The following is an 18,181-nucleotide window of genomic DNA, read 5'->3' as shown; positions in this document are numbered from 1 at the left end:
GGTACGGAGACCGGGCACTTCCGGCAGGCGGCGAGCGGCATGTCCTTTAAAAGGACACGGGCCCGCCGGGTGCGGCGCATGCGCCGTGCGCGCCCGCCTGGGCTGAGGCGGCAGGCTGGGGTCAGGTGCCGACCAGTAATAAGTATAAATATAAATGGCAGCAAGCGCGGTCCCCTGCACTGTATTTAAATAGCAGCTGATTTTCTGGCAGCGCCCCAGGAAAACAAGCCCCGTTTGTCCCCGCGTGGCTCTGGTGATCTAGGCCAACCGTGACACCTAACACAGGTGCCTGTCTTCTCTGTGCTCAGGGATCCTGGCAGAAACAGCACGGCTTCTCCCCCGCTCGCTGCTTTCGCAGTTTGCTTTCCTGCTTTTCAGACCCCGAGCTTTGGGGAGCGCCCGTGTGAGGGTGAGGGCTGGGGCAGGCGGCGGTGAGGGCACAGTGCGGCCCGTGCTGGGTTACTCATTTACAGCGCTAATCCCCCCGCTGACGAGGGAACTGCCCTGCTGTCACACCTAATGGCTTTTCCTGATGGATAGCCATTGTTTTGGTAAAGGCTTTCTGGTCGTTAAAAAGCACTTTTTGGGCCTGAATGTAGCTCTTTTTTTAACTGTTACTGTCTTGCATCACAAAGCCCTTTTAAAGTGCCTTTCATAGAAAATTGCAACATCCTTCCCTTTGCTGTGTTCAGGCACGTTTTACACAGGTTATTTTAATCTTATGAGTCAGCCCGGCCTGTCACTATTCCTTTGATTTTTCTGAGAATCCTGAAGTCATCTCTAGGAGCCCTCCAGGTCATGTACGATCTGCATAGAAGGCACGCATGGCTCCATCCCCCACAGCGATGCCTCTGAATGAGAGGTTTTGCAGGCTGGTGTTTTTCACAGCCCCCTTTTGCTCAGGTTTCGGTCTGTCTGAGTCTCAGGCTTGTTTGTTTTCCTTTCTTTGGCAACGCCCAGTGGTTACCAAGTCCAGAATGAATGGAAGGCTGCACCTCTTTTCGGCTGGTTGCGAACAATGGCGAGTGAACTCGTGCAGAACAGTCCTGTCAGCTGCGACCTTGCTTTTATTTCTCACAGATTTAGGAGCCTCTTTCCCCTTTGGTACATCTGCTTTCCATATAACTGGGACCCAAAGTGCAGCCAATGGAAAAAGAGATCGGAATCTGAATCTTTGCTCCCAGTAAGAGCGGCTAGATGATGTGTGAGGAACAATCTTTCTCCCCCCGATTTATTTTTACCGACAGCTGGAATTTTAAGCTAGGTTTGGACTCAGCGAGGCGCTCCAAGTTGTAATTAACACCGCTCCAGAGGGAAAGTACTGCAGCTATAATTAGCTAGTAGCCAGTTGCGGAGGAAAGTGATGGCGTGCAAGCCAGAGGCTTAGATGAGCACAGCTCATGGGGTCAGAGTATGCACAGGGATGCAATCCCAGGTTTGGCACAGGGGTGCAGGTCCCAGGTTCGACAGAAGGATGCAGTCCCAGGTTTGGCACAGGAGTGCAGGTCCCAGGTTCGACAGAAGGATGCAGTCCGAGGTTTGGCACAGGGGTGTGGGTCCCAGGTTCGACAGAATGATGCAGGTCCCAGGTTTGGAAGAGGGATGAGGTCCCAGGTTTGGCACAGGGGTGCAGTCCGTGGCTGTCCAGCCCTATAGCAGCCACCTGCAGAGGGCACCAGCAGGCAGGGGAGTGGCTGCCTGCAAACGCTCCTGCTGCTTGTGCACTCGAGGTGAATCCCAAACAGGCCAAGTCCCTCTCCATGGGGAAGGAAAAGCCTCACAGGAGTGGCCAGTCCACCTGGCAGAGGGGTTTTCCACCCACCAAGGTTGTCTTCTGCCAGCCAGAGCCACCCTGTCACCCTCTCTCTGTCCCATTTTTTTTTTTATTTCTCTGCCGTGTGTGTTTATGTGAACCCTGTGGTGTTTTTCAGATGTGTTTGTGTGTGCTTCCTCCTGGGTCATCAGCTCTGGCCCAGGCTGTGAGCTGCCCTCTCCCCATCACATTCCTCTCTCTTTGGCAAGGTGTTCTGTTAGAGACCTTTCACTTTCCTGAAGCTTGGTACTGTAGTCTTTTGTTCCTTGTTTTTTGCTCTTTTGTTTTTGTTTTCCTGCCCTGGCTGACTCCAGTAGCCAGTTCCTGGGAGGTTAGCTGAGTTTTCACTCTGCTACTTTCTCTTGGAACAAGCTGGCAGCACCTCTCCTAGCAGCACCTCGGACCATGCACCTCTTTACGCAATCCTCTGGATTTGCCGCCCTGCCATTCCCTGACCTTGGCTAATCTCCTTCCTTTTGCAATAGTTTTAAGCACCTTTCCCAGCAGAGGGTTGCAATTAGGGAGGCAAGTATAGAGTTACATGCTTCTCTAGAGGGAGAGCAGGTTTGAGCTCTTTTAATCTAATAGGAAATGTCTCCTTCCCTTTCATATGCAGCACTTTCTTGTTGTATGCAATCATCCACCAGGATTGCTCCCTTCCATTTCTTTCAGCAGTTTCCCTTTCAGCTGTAGGAAGACCTGTCCCCGGTGATCAAAGACATCCTTCTGCAGCTACAGGAGCAGAATGAGGAAACAGGATGCTGGATAAGGGATCAGAAAACCTGCTGGCTAGACCTCTACAATTAAGCATGTCTTGAAGCAACGCTTGGGGAAATACTCAGCTATGCTTGCTGCCTCAGTTTCCCTGGTGGTTAGCATGGGGGTATAATTTAATTTCTTCCTTTGGGGAATTGCCTTGACCTCTGTATACCAATTTTCCTTTTCGCATTGGTTCTGTCATTAGAGCAACTGGCTCAGCGAGACAAGCGAGAGAAGCAAATACCAGAGTTAGAGGTGAGCTCTGCAGCTCCCTGTTTCCATGTGTTCAAGCCTTGCTTCCCACCAAGGGGTGTCTTGATCCCGTGACTGAGCAGGCAGCAGTGCCCTTCTGGACAGTGTGAGGAGTGTCTGCTTACACCCTGGGGAAGGCTCAAATGGGTTTGCTGATGCTGATAGCTTCTTTCCAACAAAATCCGGGGCATTTGGGGTGTGCTCTAAAAGTATGGGAATGCTCTTGCTGCTGAGGAACTGTATCTGTAGCAGGCAAAGATGAAATAAAACTGATGGGGCAGAAGTCCTTGTTGTAACTGTGACTTGGGGGATGGTAGGTTTTGTAGCTGGAAGCTAAACAGGGAGAGGAAGACCTGCCAGGTTAGAGAGAGCTGCTTGAATTTATGGGGCTGAAGTGAGCAGTGAGGGCTCTGAGCCCGCAAGGGGGAGCCTCGATGGAGTCATTCACAGCACTGCTGGTGAGATCAGCTCCAGACTGGAACAGATCCATGACCAATACTGTGCACTCGGTGCTCAGGAGTCGGCAGAGGCACTGGAAAATGTGAACAGATTCACCCATTCTTGCTTTACCTCTTGCTTGCAGTGTTGTAGCTGGCAGATGGAAGGGACACGATTAGAAAGCACAGGTATTGGGGGGAAAAAAGTAGTTCAAGAGCCTGGATTTTGCTGAGATACAGTTTGACTCTAAAGAACAGCAGGAGGGAGAAGAAGAAAAACCCTGTTGCAAAGGCATTTTTCACAGGCACCCAAGCGTGATCTGAGCAGAAATTGGCAACATGAAGCTAGGTGTCCTGAAGCAAATCGGGGAGCCCAGCTGCAGCAAATCCCCAAGCCTGGATGATGAGCACATCCCTGCATTGCGGCGACAACGAGGTGTGACTTAGTGAAGCATTTGCTGGGGATCTTTAATGTAGCAGCTGTCCGCGGAGCTCAGAGATGCAGTCGTGTGCAGCCTCTCTTCCAACGCGGCTCAGGGAGGAGGCATTCCCACTGCAGAGTGCCCCAGTGCTGAATGCACGTGCAGCTGGCTCAAGTGTGGCATGATGAGCTTGAATAGATGGGTTTTGGCCCAGGTTTAAAAATCCCCCATTGCCAACAATCCCGTTTTGGCTGCAGCTGCCTCAGGCTCCCTAGGAAACTCCAGTGCTGGCTTAAGTCCGGGCTGTGAAGCAGCAGGAGGAGGCAGTCCTGCGGTGCCCTCCCTCCAGCCTGGCTGCTCAGTCCCTGCCACTTGGCACTGCAGCCAGCTCCTGCCCCGCTGCTTGTGATGGTGAGGAGCAGCAGGGCAGAGTGATCCCAGTGCTGGGGCACGGTGGACGTGCAGCTAGGGATAAAAAGAAAACTGTGACCCAAGAGGAGGGGGAGGGAGACGCTGAGTTGGCGTACGCAGATTTCCCAAGGGTGGACCTGGCTTTTCATAGGCTCCTTTCTAGTCCCTCTGGCTTCATCTGTCTTAGTAAGTGCAACAGGAGCAGGGCTGGGCCTGAGCATTGCCTCAGGATGATGGCTCATGCTGTGCAGTTGAGAGCACCCCTCTGCCTTGGTTCTGAGCAGAGCCACAGCACCCAGGCATGGCTGGGGACAGGGTGGGCTGGGGACTGATCCCAACAGCGCCTTGTTGCCATGCTTTTAACCCCATGGATGGGAGCTGTGTTCTGCTCCTTGGCTTTCAGAGCCAAGGGTGAAACAGCTATACCCTATAAGCCCAGGTCCTTCAGAAGGCAGGTTTTTGAAGTGAAGTCACCTGCAGCCGGTATATTTATCCCCTAATTTTTCAGCATTTCCCTCGTTGAAGATTGGGGAATGTCATGCAACAGGTCGTGGGTGAGTGTGTGGGATGAGAGTGTGTGTGCCAGACTGAAACTGGGAAATGCTATGTCTGCTGGGTATGGCTGAACTGTGGGTTGTGACTCAGTGTCCAATACTCCATGCTATGCACCATTGGCTGCATTTGACCTTCTGTCATCTGGGGTGGGTGAGATACTAGGAGAAAATGTTGCCTAAGCAAATGAGGGCAGTGTGGGGGCCTGCTCCTGGACATAAACACATTGAATTTGCCCCTCTGGCTCTCCTGCCTGAGGCTGGCAGAACAAGGAGCCCATGGAGCACATACTTCTGGAAGAACTTTCCATGCACACACACCTGTGTCCTATTTCCCCTGCCACCCCAAGGTACATCAGGTTTGGGAGCTCAGTCAGGGAGCAGCAAAGGGCAGAGCTCATGTATCCCCCATTTAATGTGCTACTGACAGACGTTCCCCAGCCAGAAGAAGGAGCAGGTGCATTTGACCAGCCTCTGCCTTGTCTCCACTTGGAGGGGCTGTGTTCAAACAACTCAACTGTTCCCCTCAGCTCTGCAGGCTTTTCAAAGGCAGTGTCCAGCTTCTGGATCTTGCTGTCCCTGCTGCCCCCTCATCTTGGAAGCGGGGGAGATGCTCCTAGCAGAGGCTGTTCCTCTTTCCACAGAGGCTGCTCCTCCTCTAACATGCATCTATAGTAGCCTGGTTCCCAGCAGTAGTGCTCTGTCTGAATTTCAGGAGGAGAGTGTGTGCTGGGATTTGGTAGTGTTAAAAGCTGTGGTGTCACAGGATGCTTCAACAGTGGGCTATGAGACTTGCTCCTTCTGACTGCTGTGCTTCTCCTGCTGGTGTCCAGAGCTAGTGCAAGGCTTTCTTCAGCTCATCCTGAGCCAGCTCTCAGGAAAGCTGTGTCTGACAGAGCTATTCAGGAAAGATTCCCACCCCTTTCCTAATGAGGCTGAGTGAATAATAGAGATGTTCCTCAGGAATGGTGCAAGCAGTGCTACGTGCATGTTCAGGCCCAGAAAGCAGGTCTCCACTAGCTTTTCCCTGCTGTTGTGCCGTGGATGTGTGTCCCATCTTGACAGAAGAGATAAGCTATCTGCGTGCAGATGGGAACTTGCCTGGCAGTGCAGCCACCTGTCCTCACATTGTGCTTATCAGATCTCCTAGCTTGGGAAGTCTGTTTGAGTCTGTTTGAGGCTATTCAGCCTGGGATATGATAAAATTAGTCTGGGGTGAGTCGCACTGAAGGCATTTAGTTTCGAATACTCTTTTCCCCTCTCTGGAGAAAGCATCCTTGGTCCAGGAATCTGACTGCTATTAAAGCTTGGTGTTTATTTTGATGCTGGGGGACTCTCTGGGAGGGCAGCAGCACAAAGAAACTTAGGGACAGCTAGAGAGACACAGCCAGGTTCTGGCCCCTGTGTGTTGCCAGTGGTGAGGAAAAAAAGGACAGCAGGAAAAGGCACAAGCTGGAAGGAAGGGAAAGAGAGCCAGAGAGAACAAAGAGCTTGGCATGACTGCTGGGAATGCAAAATAAACATCCACTGTGCTCAATGAGGGCTTATGTACTACTGGCTATGTGGGTCAGAAAAAAGAGTAGAGGCTCATGGGCACAGTCCGGAGAAGGGCCAGGGTGCTTATATGGGACGGGGTGTCCCTTAGTGCCCAGTGTATGCTGGAAAGGGAGACTAGGTGTCCCATCAGTGCAAAGCAGTCACTGCCCTACTCCCTGGAGTATCTTGTGGAGATGAAATATCTCAGGGCAGTGCTGTGGCCCGGCTCTTTCCCTGTGTCTCAGTCTGAAAGTCCATAGGTTCAGGTATTTCTGGTGCCCTTCCCTCTGGAAAGTGGGAGAAGAGGAATACAGAGAGTCATTTGTGTGGGCCTGATCTTTTCTTAGATCTTCAGATGCCTGCAGGTCTCTCTTTAGATGCCCATTTCCTGCACTGAGTCAGTCATTTGGGGATTTGGGCTGCCATTTTTTGGCAGCTTTTCTTTCCCATGTCCATCTGGTTTGGTTTTTACTGTTTCATTTTGCAGTGCCATCAAAGGGAGTTTGTTCAAGCTGATGTTGCAGCAACAGATAGTTTTGACTTGACAACCCCTTCCTCTGCAGACCTCAGTGATGGCCTTAGATCCAGGGTGGGTTGCCCCTTCAGATGCTCTCAAAGCTGATGTGTAGTAAGGTGGCTTACTCCTTCCCAGTGGCGATGAAGGATACTTGGCTTTAGTGGCATGAGCATGGGAGAACAGACTTTTTTTTTTGCTCCCTTTCTTTCCAGCCTATGAGCTGTTAATTCTTGTGGCTTTTCAAAACTTGCTATTTCTCCCTTAGCATTTCTTTCTCTTTTTTTTTTTTTTTTCCAGTAGATGAGCCACCCTTGGCGTTGTGCCTCGTGCGTGTGACTCAGATGGATTCTGCTTGCCTGAAAGATTCCTGCAAGTCCTCAGAGTTGTCCAACCTGCCTGGGATCAGTGCTGGAAGCCGTGAGAAGCACACTGAAAGCGAGTTCTACATCCCTGTGCAGGATGGAGACTCAGGAGTCACTCTCACTTCTTGCCTTGCTGAGCTGTGGGGTTGAATTCAGGATGGCTGCTCTGTGGAGGGAGGTCCCCAAGGACCTTTTGTATAATGGTGCAATGCTGCATTTCTTTTTTGCTTATTCTAGTTCCAGCCAGCTGGTCTCATGCTGTCTCTGTGGTGGGAAATGGTCCCCTCAAAGTCAGCAAAGTTGGGCTTGGGGCATCTTGGAAATCCCATGGCTTCTACTGCAGGAAGGCTTCTGTTCTTTGAATGCCTCTGGTTTTCAGGCTTAATTGGACCCACCCAAGGACTGATTTTTTCCAGAGGCACCAAATGCCTCAGTACCTCTTGCTGATAGTAGCTGGTGTGATAAGAAATCAGCATCTTCGATACTCTAGCTATATCAGCTAGAGGAGCACAGCTTCCTTTTAGCTTTTTTCGCAGATTTGCAGTGATTTGATTTGATTTGATTTGGTGGCTGTGGAAACTTTAAGATGAGAGTCTTCCTCACTTAATGGTATGATAAAACTGTTGTAGATGTTGATCTTTTGGTGGAACATGCAAGTGAACCATAAGATCTCATTAAGCTGATCCATTGTGGAGGGCTCTTTGGTAGATCCTTTTCCCATTAAGCTAATAATATCTCATCCAGAAGGTGTGGGTAAAGCTGAGTGATCCCAGAAGTCCCAGAGAGAGGGAAGTTGTGAGCTTTCTATACATCTTCTCTTTTCTTCAGTAGGGAAGTTTTCAACACAAGTAAATTTTTATCTCCAGGCGTGTTTTTGAAAGCCTTTCCCACAACCCTCATTCCTGGCATGCATCTATGAGTGAAAGAATTAGAGAAATGAAGTCTGGAAATGGAACTGGGTGGCATGTCATCAGTCTTCTGAGCTCTCTTCTTCCCCCTCTGCCAGTTGTGTTCATTCTCCTGCCCCTCAGCCAAGCTGGGGACCCAGGAGACATGACTTATCTATCTGCTTAGGTTGATAAAAACAACCCCTTACAAACCAACTTCCTTGCAAATGAACCACCTTTCTCCTCTTCCCTGTGCACAACTCAGACCACACAAAAATGTTTCCACAGACTTCAGAGCTGCCTGAGAGAGACATGCCCTGCAAAGGTACAATGGACTTGGAAGCCATCCATCAGAGCACATTTGAGCTCCCCTATGGAGATGGGAGATGCCAGCCACTGTGGCACCACCACCCTTCTGATAGAGGAGGGTAAGAGATGGAGTCTGAGGCTCTGCTTTTTCCCTGTGCTCTTGATCTGCTCAGCTGCTTGATGCAGATTCCCTCTCTCACTGCTGCCCCTAGCCCTGAAGAAAGGTGTGGGATTTCTCCCCACATTTTAGTTCTTCAGCTGTCTTTGTCCTTCCTCCTCCTTTTCCCCCCACATCCTAAGGAAGAAAAATTGCACCCTACAGCTGAAGAGGGGTGGTGTTTGAGGAGAGCCTAATGGATGCTGATGGCTTCTAATGTCTTGCCCTCTGGTTTAGATCATGGATGCTACTTCTGTACTTCCCATAGGTGCTCTGGATGATGCACTGTGAGGGAGTTGAGCCAGGAGAGGTGACAGGACGTTAACCTCTTTGCAGTACTTTGAAGTACTTTGTTCCTTCCCATTTTACTTGATCTGGATGCAGAGCCTTCAGTGCTTTCTCTAGAGGAGCCATCCCACTCTTGGTAACATCTTAGGCAGGAGCTTAGTGCTCCTGGGCACTTTTTCCTTGTGCTCATCCTTGCTTTGGCTTCTCCTGCATCTCCTGGACAATTCTCTCCTGCACACACCCTTTGGATCCACAGACCTGCTTACCCAGTTTCTTGCTTACCTCAGCGTTTGGCTGAGGTAAGTACACTTTGTTCTTTCGGTTCTCCTCTGTTAGGAAGCTGGCTGGCTTTCAGAGCTCTGGGATCAGCTGGGTGTAGGTTGCAGCACTCTCTGCTGAGAGGCCAACCAACACCTCTTGACTAAAGGGGAAGCCAGTCCTATACAGGAATTTCTGTACTGACAGGTGGAGGACTGAGCATCTCCATTGGGAGGTGGTGGAAGCTTCTTCTCAGTAGTATCCTGAGCCGTGGCCTCTGAAAATCCACCCCACAGCCCTCTAAGGCAGGGGTCATTCCCCCCTAGGCTTAATGAAAGGAGGAAATCAAAGCAGAAACAGGGCTTAATCACAGCTGCCATGAGGAACTGCAACCAGGGCCCAGATGAGGTCAGACAACACGGTTTAAATCAGGTCACTGCTTGAGATTTATTGTGTAGAGTTTTTCTTTTTTCTTTACTTTCGCACTGAAATCTTTCCCCAGAGGCTATTCAAGGAAATAAATAGCCAGTGGAAGCGGACAATAGCTTGCTGTGGAGTACAAATTATATGAAGCAGTAGGAAATAATAGCAGAGTAAGCAGCTGCTACTCCAAGAAAGAATGCATGGTTGGTCTTTCCAGCTGCCTTTGCCTTGAGCAGACACTGATGCTTGATCCAAGGCACAGGCTCCCTTGGTGCCTGGAGTGCAATATGGGACAGGCACCTTATCTGTGCTGCAGTGTCATTCTCCAGTGCCACTTCTTTGGTGCCTAGTTAGTACCAAACCTTCCATGAAAGTGCTGAAGGGATTTCTCCCATCTTCTTGCAGAGCTTGGGTTTATGTGAGGACAGTGGCACGTGCATCCATGCACCCAGCATGGCTGCCTTGCCTTCCTCTATCTCTCTATCTTCCTCATGCCTTCTGGATTGAGCATTATCTCTGGTGGTGACCTGTGTCAGTCCTGCAGGGGACTGTTCTTACCTCACGTTGTCTAGAGAGAAAGTGCTGGCTATCCTCTCCTCTGAGCCCCTTGCAGCCCTTCCTCAGAGCACTGTTGAGAGAGATGGTGGGGACAATTTTGGTGTGCTGGTGTGGATTCTGGGGGCTGTCTCTGCCACAAAAGGCCCTGAGAATCCTCTAACAGCTGAGTCTACCTTGGCTGGGAAGTGGGGAAGTCTGTGGTTTTCCTCAGGGCTTCACACCTAGCTGGCTTATCTCCTGTCCAAATAAGAAAACAAAATAAAGATTGCTGCCAGCAACTATGCTGCTGAGGATCTTGGCATCCTTGGGAAGGATGGCATTCAGTCTGTTCTCAACAGCTGTGTGGGTGCCCTGTGGTACAGGTGGCAGCTCTAGGCTATGGTACATCAGGTGCTGCTGCCTGCAGGCACCCCAAGGGTCCTGAGGTCCTGTAGGTGCTCCTTGTGGTCTGAGGTCACCTCAGAACTAGCAGGAAGGCTGGGAAAGATGGTTGACCCCAAAATCTACTATGTGAGACCTCTGCAAATAGAGCTGCTGCATTTTGTGGGGTGAAGGCACTCTGCAGGGGACCTGCCCTGCCATCCTTCTGGCTGAAAGCCAACATGCTAGCATTAGGCTCTTCCCTCTTTAAAATGTGTTTGGGGTTATTTTGTTTTCTCCGTGCAAAATTGCACGTCTGCCTGCTCCCTGTTGGAAGCTTGCCCTGCCCTTGGGTCGCATGTGGACCCCACCCTCACACCAAGTGACTCCTTTTTGGGTCTTTGCTGTCTCTCTGGGAATGCAGCAGATGCTCCTCTGGTAACAGTGATGTGAACATGGGTGTCCATACCAGTAAAAGCCAAATGCCCTGTGGCCTGGGTAAAAATCCTGGGGGCCCTGGAGAGGTACTCCCAATTAGGTATCCTATTATAGGATCATCTCTCTGGGGAGTGAAGGGTTCCTGGATCCTTTGCACCAGTGGCTGCCAGCTTCCACAGCTATTGTTTATGTTTTCCTTACTGCACAGATCCTCCACCTCTTTTGCAGATGCTCTGTAGCCGGATTTCCTCTTTCTTTGGGATTTACATTCCCATGCTATCATTGTTTCCCCAGGCTTTCTGCTTTGCAGTGTCAGCAGGGAAGTATCAACCTGTCCCTGTCACCCTCCTTTCATCATCCCAATTGCCACCTCCAAAATTCCCCAACTGCAGTGGAAAATTTTGACTCTTTCGGGGTCCCTAAAGTCTTATCCCCTTCTGATGTGGGGAGCACATCCCCCTGCATGAGGGAGGCCATCTGCACAGGGCTGGTGTCTGACCACATGGAGGCTCAGCTCTGCAGACGAAGGAAGTCGCCAGTGCTGGCAGAATTGCTGCCTGGCTTCCCACTATTGTTCCCATTGGCAAATAAAAGGGGGGTGAACGCCCCTGCTGAGCATTGTAGGAAGGGGTGAATGTTATCTTGATGAAATCTCATGGCCCCTCTCTGAGCAACTCATGGCTCTTTCCTGCTCATCTCCCTCTCTGCCTATTCTTACATCTGTGGTACTTATGGCTCTGCTTGTGACTCAACTCTCCACGGGTAGTTTTATTCATCCCTCAGACAGAAGCACAGAATGGGTCAGGTTGGAAGGCCTCACAAGAGATCATTTGGCCCAACCTCCCTGCTCTAGCAGGATCATCCCAGAACACATTGCACAGGATTGCATACTGATGGTTCTGGAATATCTCCAGTGAGGGAGACTCCACAACCACTCTGGGCAGTCTGTTCCAGTGTGTGGTCACCTGCACTTCCCCACGTTCCAGTAGAACTTCCTTTGTATCAGTTTCTACCCATTGCCTCTTGTCCTATTGCCTTGCACCATTGAGAAGAGCCTGGCCCCATCCTTCTGACACCCTCCCTTCAGATACTGATAGACACTGGCTAGGTCCCCTCTCAGCTGTCTCTTCTCAAGGTGAACAGGCCCAGCTCCTTCAGCCTTTCGTAATCAGAAAGATTCTCCAGCCCCTTCATCATCCCTGCAGCTCCAGGAACTCCATGTTTCCCTTGTGCTACTGAGGAGCCCAGAACTGGACACAGTAAAAGACACGTGCTGCTCTCCCTCTCAGGCAGCTGTAAGGAAAGGGTTAGTAATTTGCAGTATATGCCTTAAACAAGGGCTTGGTGGTGAACTTGTTGCAGAAAAAAGTCATGAGCACCGATGCATAACTCGCAGAGGAAGCAATGTTTCGGTTTGACTTTGCAGTTCAGGTCAAAGTTCAGCTGTGGTGTGCTAGATAAGAAGTGAACTACTATGCAAGTGCAAGAAGTGGGGTCACTTGGGGACACTTGGGTTTTGAGGTACTTGTCTTGCACAACCCCCAGAACAGACCCCTGGTGCCCATCAAATTAAGATCTGAGTATGTACAATGGCAGAACCATGCCTATTCTTGCCTCGTGTGCTAATGAGGAACAGAAACTCACTTGTACTTCTGCTTTTTATCCAAATAAGGGACTGCATAAGATTTATTCAGGAAATAAAATGAACTGGGTGAGACCCCACCGTCAAGAAGCCCAAGGCACAGAAGAACCAACGCGACGCTGCTGGATCCATGGAGGTAACAACCTTCTACTTGCCTTATTTCTTTTCCTCTCTCTCTTTCTCTCTCCCTTTCTCTTTTCTGTATAAGATTAATTTTGTAGAATAAAGTCAGCATTGTTGAGCTGGCATTTGGTCTCCTTTGCACCTTAATTTGGGCAGAAGACTTCAACAGCTAATAGTAACATTTTAATTGGCATTGCCATTTTCTGACCCAATGTGTGTTTAACAGTTCTGAACTTTTACTGTTCTTCCCACTTGGTGGGAGATTGACCCTCTAAGGGAGATTGACCCAACTTTTAGTTTACTTTTTCTGTCCCTCTGTGAGTGACAGCTTTCTCCTGCCTGGTATGTCTCTGAGGGAGACCAACGGAAAAACTGTTAGCAATGGTGGCCAGGGTAAAGCTAAAGTTTTACTTTCTACTGGAGAGAGTAGAGAGGTAGTTGCCTCTCTCCTCCAGGGTTGAAATGAGTGTAAACTAATTGTGATAATATACAGATGATCACATTACTCGTTTACAATGAAAAATGGGATGAGGAAAAGGTAAGTTACCCATTAAAGGTAAGAAGGTGCAGTTTTGGGAGGCTGTTTATCTTGCGTGCAAAAGGAAATCAAAAGCTTTCTGCCCCCTGAAAAGGGTTGCAGGTGTAAAATTTATAACTCTGAAGTCAGAAAATGAGGTTCTTAGAACAGCATTGTCTTTTGAGAAAGAGACACAGGAGAAATTGTAAAAACTAGCAGATATTATTTTAAATAAAAATGAGCAATTAGAAAAACTAGTGTCTGCAGCTCAAAGATGAGAAAAACAGATGCAGAAAAATCTAGGTAAACTATTTGATAAAATCCCACATGAATCATCCTCTAATTCAGTCCAGCATATCTATAGGGTTGTATATTGTGAGGTTCCTAAAACATAGGATGGGGACATTTGGTACAGTGATTATGATTTATAGGCAGACTCTGAACCTACCCAAAAGCAATAAAAGTTCAGCCTTTAATAGAAATAGAAACTACAAGTGAGGGGGGTGGAGAAACCTACACTACTGTTCTCCGCAGAGTAAGATACATTGTTGGAAGAACAGTCTAGATGTTCAGGGGAATACAAAACTGCATACAAGTTTCCCTTATGGACAGAGATCAGATCTTGCTGAGTGAGGAAGAGGCAGAAAGATTCTGGTGACATAGAGTATTTTTAACTACTACCCCAGATAAACATAACTACTCATCGACTGCCTGAGCTGCCTACTGAGCTGGGGACAGAGACCCACAGGACACAGGAAAGCCTACTGCTGTTTAAAACTACAGGATTCTGAGATCTGGCAGCCTCTGTGCAAAAGGCAGCATGTGTTTAAGCAATGTGTGAAAGACATCAATTAAGGCGATTCCTGATGGTAGCTCCTGTCAGTCCAGCCAGATTAACTTCTCCCCTTCATGGCCTTCCAGGTAGGCTGAAAGTGTTTGTATCAAATGCCAAAGATCATGTACAAATGGATGGCACCATGAATATTACTGCAGCAGTGGCACAACCACTTATAGACCAAATTTACATACCTGCCTGGTATGAATTCACCCAGGAAATAGGGAATTGTGGGTGCCATATGGGATGGGTTGGAGCAACATCTGGGAAGCCACCTGAACCCCCCTGGTGAGTCTGTCAAATTTATACCAGCACAGCAAAGCCAAAATCTAAACCAAGATTTGATTAGATTAACAATACCCACTGCTACAGGTATTGATAGTGTGGTTACAAAACTAAAGTTTTCTGTATTACACTTGGGAAGTGGAGCACAATTCTGGAAAAGTCCATGCAATTATTGTCAGATGGATAATGCCCTCCTGTTTACTCAATGATTAGATAGAAACTGAGCAATTCAGTTTTATGGTTTTTGCCACGTTATAGGTATCCTGCACAATAGAAACTGCACCTAGAGCTGAGGGTTCTCCTATTCCAGCTTTGATCATCCACAGGGATTTTTAGCTTTTGTGCATACTATGGTTTGCAAGTTTTAATTTGTGTATATATCTGTAAGTTTTGTTTACAAATTTAACCAAGTAATGAAGGTTAATAAGTATGGCATTTATAAACTGTGTTGGAAAGAGATGCCTTGGTTTAATATGTTTATACTTAATGAAAATAAGCAATTACTGCTTGTTTGCTTTTGCCTAAATTTGTAGAAGACTCCCTTCTCATGGGTATATGAGACTGAAATACCCAGCATACCCTCCAAACAGCAAATCCTTACTCCCTAGGTAAAAAGCGAATTACTGTGCAATTTAGCCAGCCATTCAGTTTTGCTCCAATATTTGAGAAGGGGAGCCTGGGCTCTGTATTATGCCTGTGATGGCTGCAGGGGAGCAGTGAAGGCGTGCAGTGACACAGCAGCATGGTGGGATAGACCCAATGCCAGATAACACCATCCCCTGCACTGTTTGTGCTGGTTCCATGCTCAGCCCATGGAAGTTTCACCAGCAGTTTCAGTGTCCTCCACAGCAAACAAATTTCCCAAGCCTGCTGGACTTTACAACCCCTTGCTTGTGGGAAGCACCTCCAGGAAAGGAGTACTTATCAACACTTACTTCTCCTTTCTTCATAATGTTTTAGGGAAGGGTAGAAGCTGTCTCCCAGCTGTCTGTGCAGCAGCAGGATGACTGCACTCAAGTGCCCTCTGTAAGGCTTGGGAGGAGCACTGAGGGACCACTGATCTCCTGAGCCTTGACCTCCTCCTCCGTCTTCCTTTTCCACTTGACATTTGGAGTCTTACAAATCAGGGACACTGTCAAGTGACTTGCATGGTAGCTCTTAACTGGGAAGAAGACAGCAGGGATGATACTCCCCTGTGAGGCCAGCATTGCCATACCTGAGTGTTAGGGAGGATAGGACTATTGAACCTGATGTGGCCTCCTCAAGTGTGTGGCTCCTCAAGCTAAAAGGTTTGGGTCTAGATGGGGCTTGGATGGGAGGTTGCAGGGAGCTCCAACATGAGTACTGCAATCCACACAGCTGAATCTAATGCCACAAGAAGGGAAGGAGCTTGGATGCCACTATGTCACTCCTGCAAAGACACTCCATAACTCATGCCATCTGGAGGAGATGTGTTGGTTGTCCTCTCCTCCAAGCCCCTTTGAGCCCTTCCTCAGAGCAGTGTGGGGAAGGATGGTGGAGACCATTTTAGTGTGGATTTTGGAGCTGCCCCTTGCCACAAAAGGAAGGCGCTGGGATGTTCTTTTGGGTGAGCTGTTACACACAGGAACAAGGTGAACATGGTCACACCTCCTTGGTCAGCTGGGAAGGTGTTTGTCCTGTGTCATGTCTAAAGCAGCCCCTCTAAGGGCTGTGTGTCTTTCTTCTGGGAGCCCACCAAGGAGGCTGGGATTTGCTTATATTTCCCAGAATCCCTAGTGAGACATGTACATATGGAAGCTGTTTCTTTGGATCAAAGTCTTCTGGCTTAATAGCAGCTGTTGGAGCTTACAGAGGCAGGGCTCATGTTAATGTGTAAGCCACAGGGAAATTTAGGGCTGTAAAGTCCTATGTGCAAAGCATTTGTGCTGGTGTCTCCCTGCTGGTTACTCTACCCTCTGAGGAAGATGCCTGTAAGGGCTGCTGCTCCTGTCCTCTGTCACCCAGGGTCATCAGCCTAGCAAAGCTGAGTGAGACTGGCAAGTCATAGCCACTCTCACCACTTGCATTTCTTGGGCAGCATTGGCTTTCCACCAAACCCTGCATGGTGCCCCTCTGCTTTAACCCTCTTTGTATCTCTGCTGTCCTGCTTTATTTTCCTTCTGCTGAGGTCAAGACAGTGTTTGCTTCCTCTCTCTTTGATGTCTCTTCTCTCTTGTGGGCTTCACTCAGCCCACCCTTCTCTTACTGAATGAGAAGTTCATGCAAGACCTGCAGCATGGAGGGTTTTGGTTGTGAGAGGAGCACCAGCTAGGAGCAATATCCTGGCTGGGATGACTCCAAGCAGCACCCTCTCAATTGCAGTGGCAGGTCAGGAGGAATGGCTGAAGGAGCCCCACAGACTATTTTTCTCTCTCTTAGGGAAATATTGAAATCTTAAACCTGGATATGAAGCCTGGGAACATCCTGAAGGTGAAGGGCAAAATACCTGTTGATACTGTTGGGTAAGTGCAAAGAAACCACCTTGGCATGCCAGGGTTGAAGGTGGGCTGTAGAGGAAGGTGGTTTTCCAGGGTTGCCAGATACAAAATAGCACATTGTTATGCCACCTGCAACACTGAGGGAGGAACTGGGTGCAGAGACATGTGTTGGATCTCAAGCCTTCCAAGACTCTCTTCTGTCCATGCATATGACTTTCCTCATGCTCATTTACAGCTTCAGCATCAACCTTGGCTGCAACTCAAGAGATCTGGCACTTCACTTCAATCCCCGCTTCAATGAGTCTGTCATCGTGTGTAACTCCAAGTGCTCCGATCGCTGGCAGACGGAGCATCGTGACCACCACCTCTCTTTCTACAAGGGCTCCACTGTCAAGGTGAGGGCTCTGTGCCAGCATGGGTTATGGGGTGTGTGTGCTGGCTGTGGGGGGTGTGAGGGATGTGTGGTGAGGGGAGGCTCCTGGTTAGCAGATTCCCATGCCATAGTTTTCCTGGTCCCACCCAATACCTCCTGCTCCCTTACAATGGCCCCTTGTCTTCTGGGATTTTGGTCCTGATTGTCATTTCCACTCCTCGTTCAAAACTGCAATGCTGTTTCTGGGAATTTTATGTGAGTCCTGTCTATCTCACTTTGTAAGTGCTTCCTGGTCCCTTCATTTGCCCAGCAGGTGAGTGTTCCTGGGGCATGTATGAAAGTAAAGAGTCTCCAAGAAGCAGGATCTTGCTGCTGTGTACCTTATTTCTCTCCCTCCCTCCAATGTAAACACAGGCTTTAAGGCAACCTAGAGCTTAGAGCTATGTTCAAAAGCCTTTCCCTCAACTCTTCTGTCCTCTTTACTCCTGGATCCACGCTGTCCTTTCTTTCTTCCTGCTACAGATGCTGTTCTAGTTGCTGCCTCACGTTATCTGATGTCTCAAATCATTAACAGGGCTGCATTTAGTAGTCCAGTTCCTATAGCTGTGGAGAGAAAGCTTGTTTCCTCAGACAGAACTGGCTCTTGGGGAAGGGGTAGTGAGGTGCTGGCTTTGGGGAACATTGCCTTTAGTTTGCAATGACCAGTGATGCACACTTGTCCTGTGCATGCTTATCAGCAAAGCCTCAGGAGAGATCCTGTCCTCAGTCATAATTCATATTCTTGCTTAGACCCTTGATATCAGCTGTTTATTTCCTGAATTGCCCTCACCTCAACCCCCAGCACCTTGCTTGAAGTTTCACTGGACAGGCTTGACCCTCTTATGTAACAGTCAGGCCTTTTGACTAAATGCTGACCTCTGAATACCTCCCTTGCCCCCAACTCCTGCCCTTCCTTCTCTTTTTTCTCCCAGTTCTTCATTGAAATGCTGTCAGACAAATTCCGTGTGAAACTGCCGGATGGTTATGAAGTGTACTTCCCCAACCGGCATGGCTACCGCAAGATCAACTATGTAAGCATCCACGGGGGCTTGAAGATTATCTCCTTCAGGCTGAGCTGATGGGCACCACTTCCTAGCTCTAATAAAAAACCAAGCCAGTGGAAGACTGCTCATTCCAGCTGCTTTGTCTTCTGTGAGAGCTCTGTGGCTC

General features: G+C 48.9%; 1 protein-coding gene across 6 annotated transcripts; it reads left to right on the top strand.

Moving 5' to 3' along the window:
• Window positions 1-21: 21 nt before the first annotated feature.
• Window positions 22-18,134, top strand: LGALS2 (galectin 2). 6 transcript variants are annotated; one of them, XM_056482236.1, is made up of 5 exons: window positions 22-125; window positions 12,411-12,516; window positions 16,541-16,623; window positions 16,835-16,994; window positions 17,944-18,134. In XM_056482236.1, the coding sequence occupies exons 2-5, from the start codon at window positions 12,511-12,513 to the stop codon at window positions 18,088-18,090; spliced, it is 396 nt and encodes a 131-aa protein (XP_056338211.1). In that variant the 5' UTR covers window positions 22-125; window positions 12,411-12,510; the 3' UTR covers window positions 18,091-18,134. The 6 variants fall into 6 exon arrangements, with proteins under 6 accessions (XP_056338211.1, XP_056338212.1, XP_056338210.1 ...); XM_056482237.1 differs by having other exon boundaries at window positions 47-285; XM_056482235.1 differs by lacking the exon at window positions 22-125 and adding an exon at window positions 8,241-8,375.
• Window positions 18,135-18,181: the final 47 nt, after the last annotated feature.

This window comes from Oenanthe melanoleuca, chromosome 1A (genome assembly GCF_029582105.1).
Source record: "Oenanthe melanoleuca isolate GR-GAL-2019-014 chromosome 1A, OMel1.0, whole genome shotgun sequence".
Classification (NCBI taxonomy): domain Eukaryota; kingdom Metazoa; phylum Chordata; class Aves; order Passeriformes; family Muscicapidae; genus Oenanthe; species Oenanthe melanoleuca.
The sequence above is the reverse complement of the archived record's forward strand: the minus strand, read 5'-3'. Positions and strand labels throughout refer to the sequence as shown.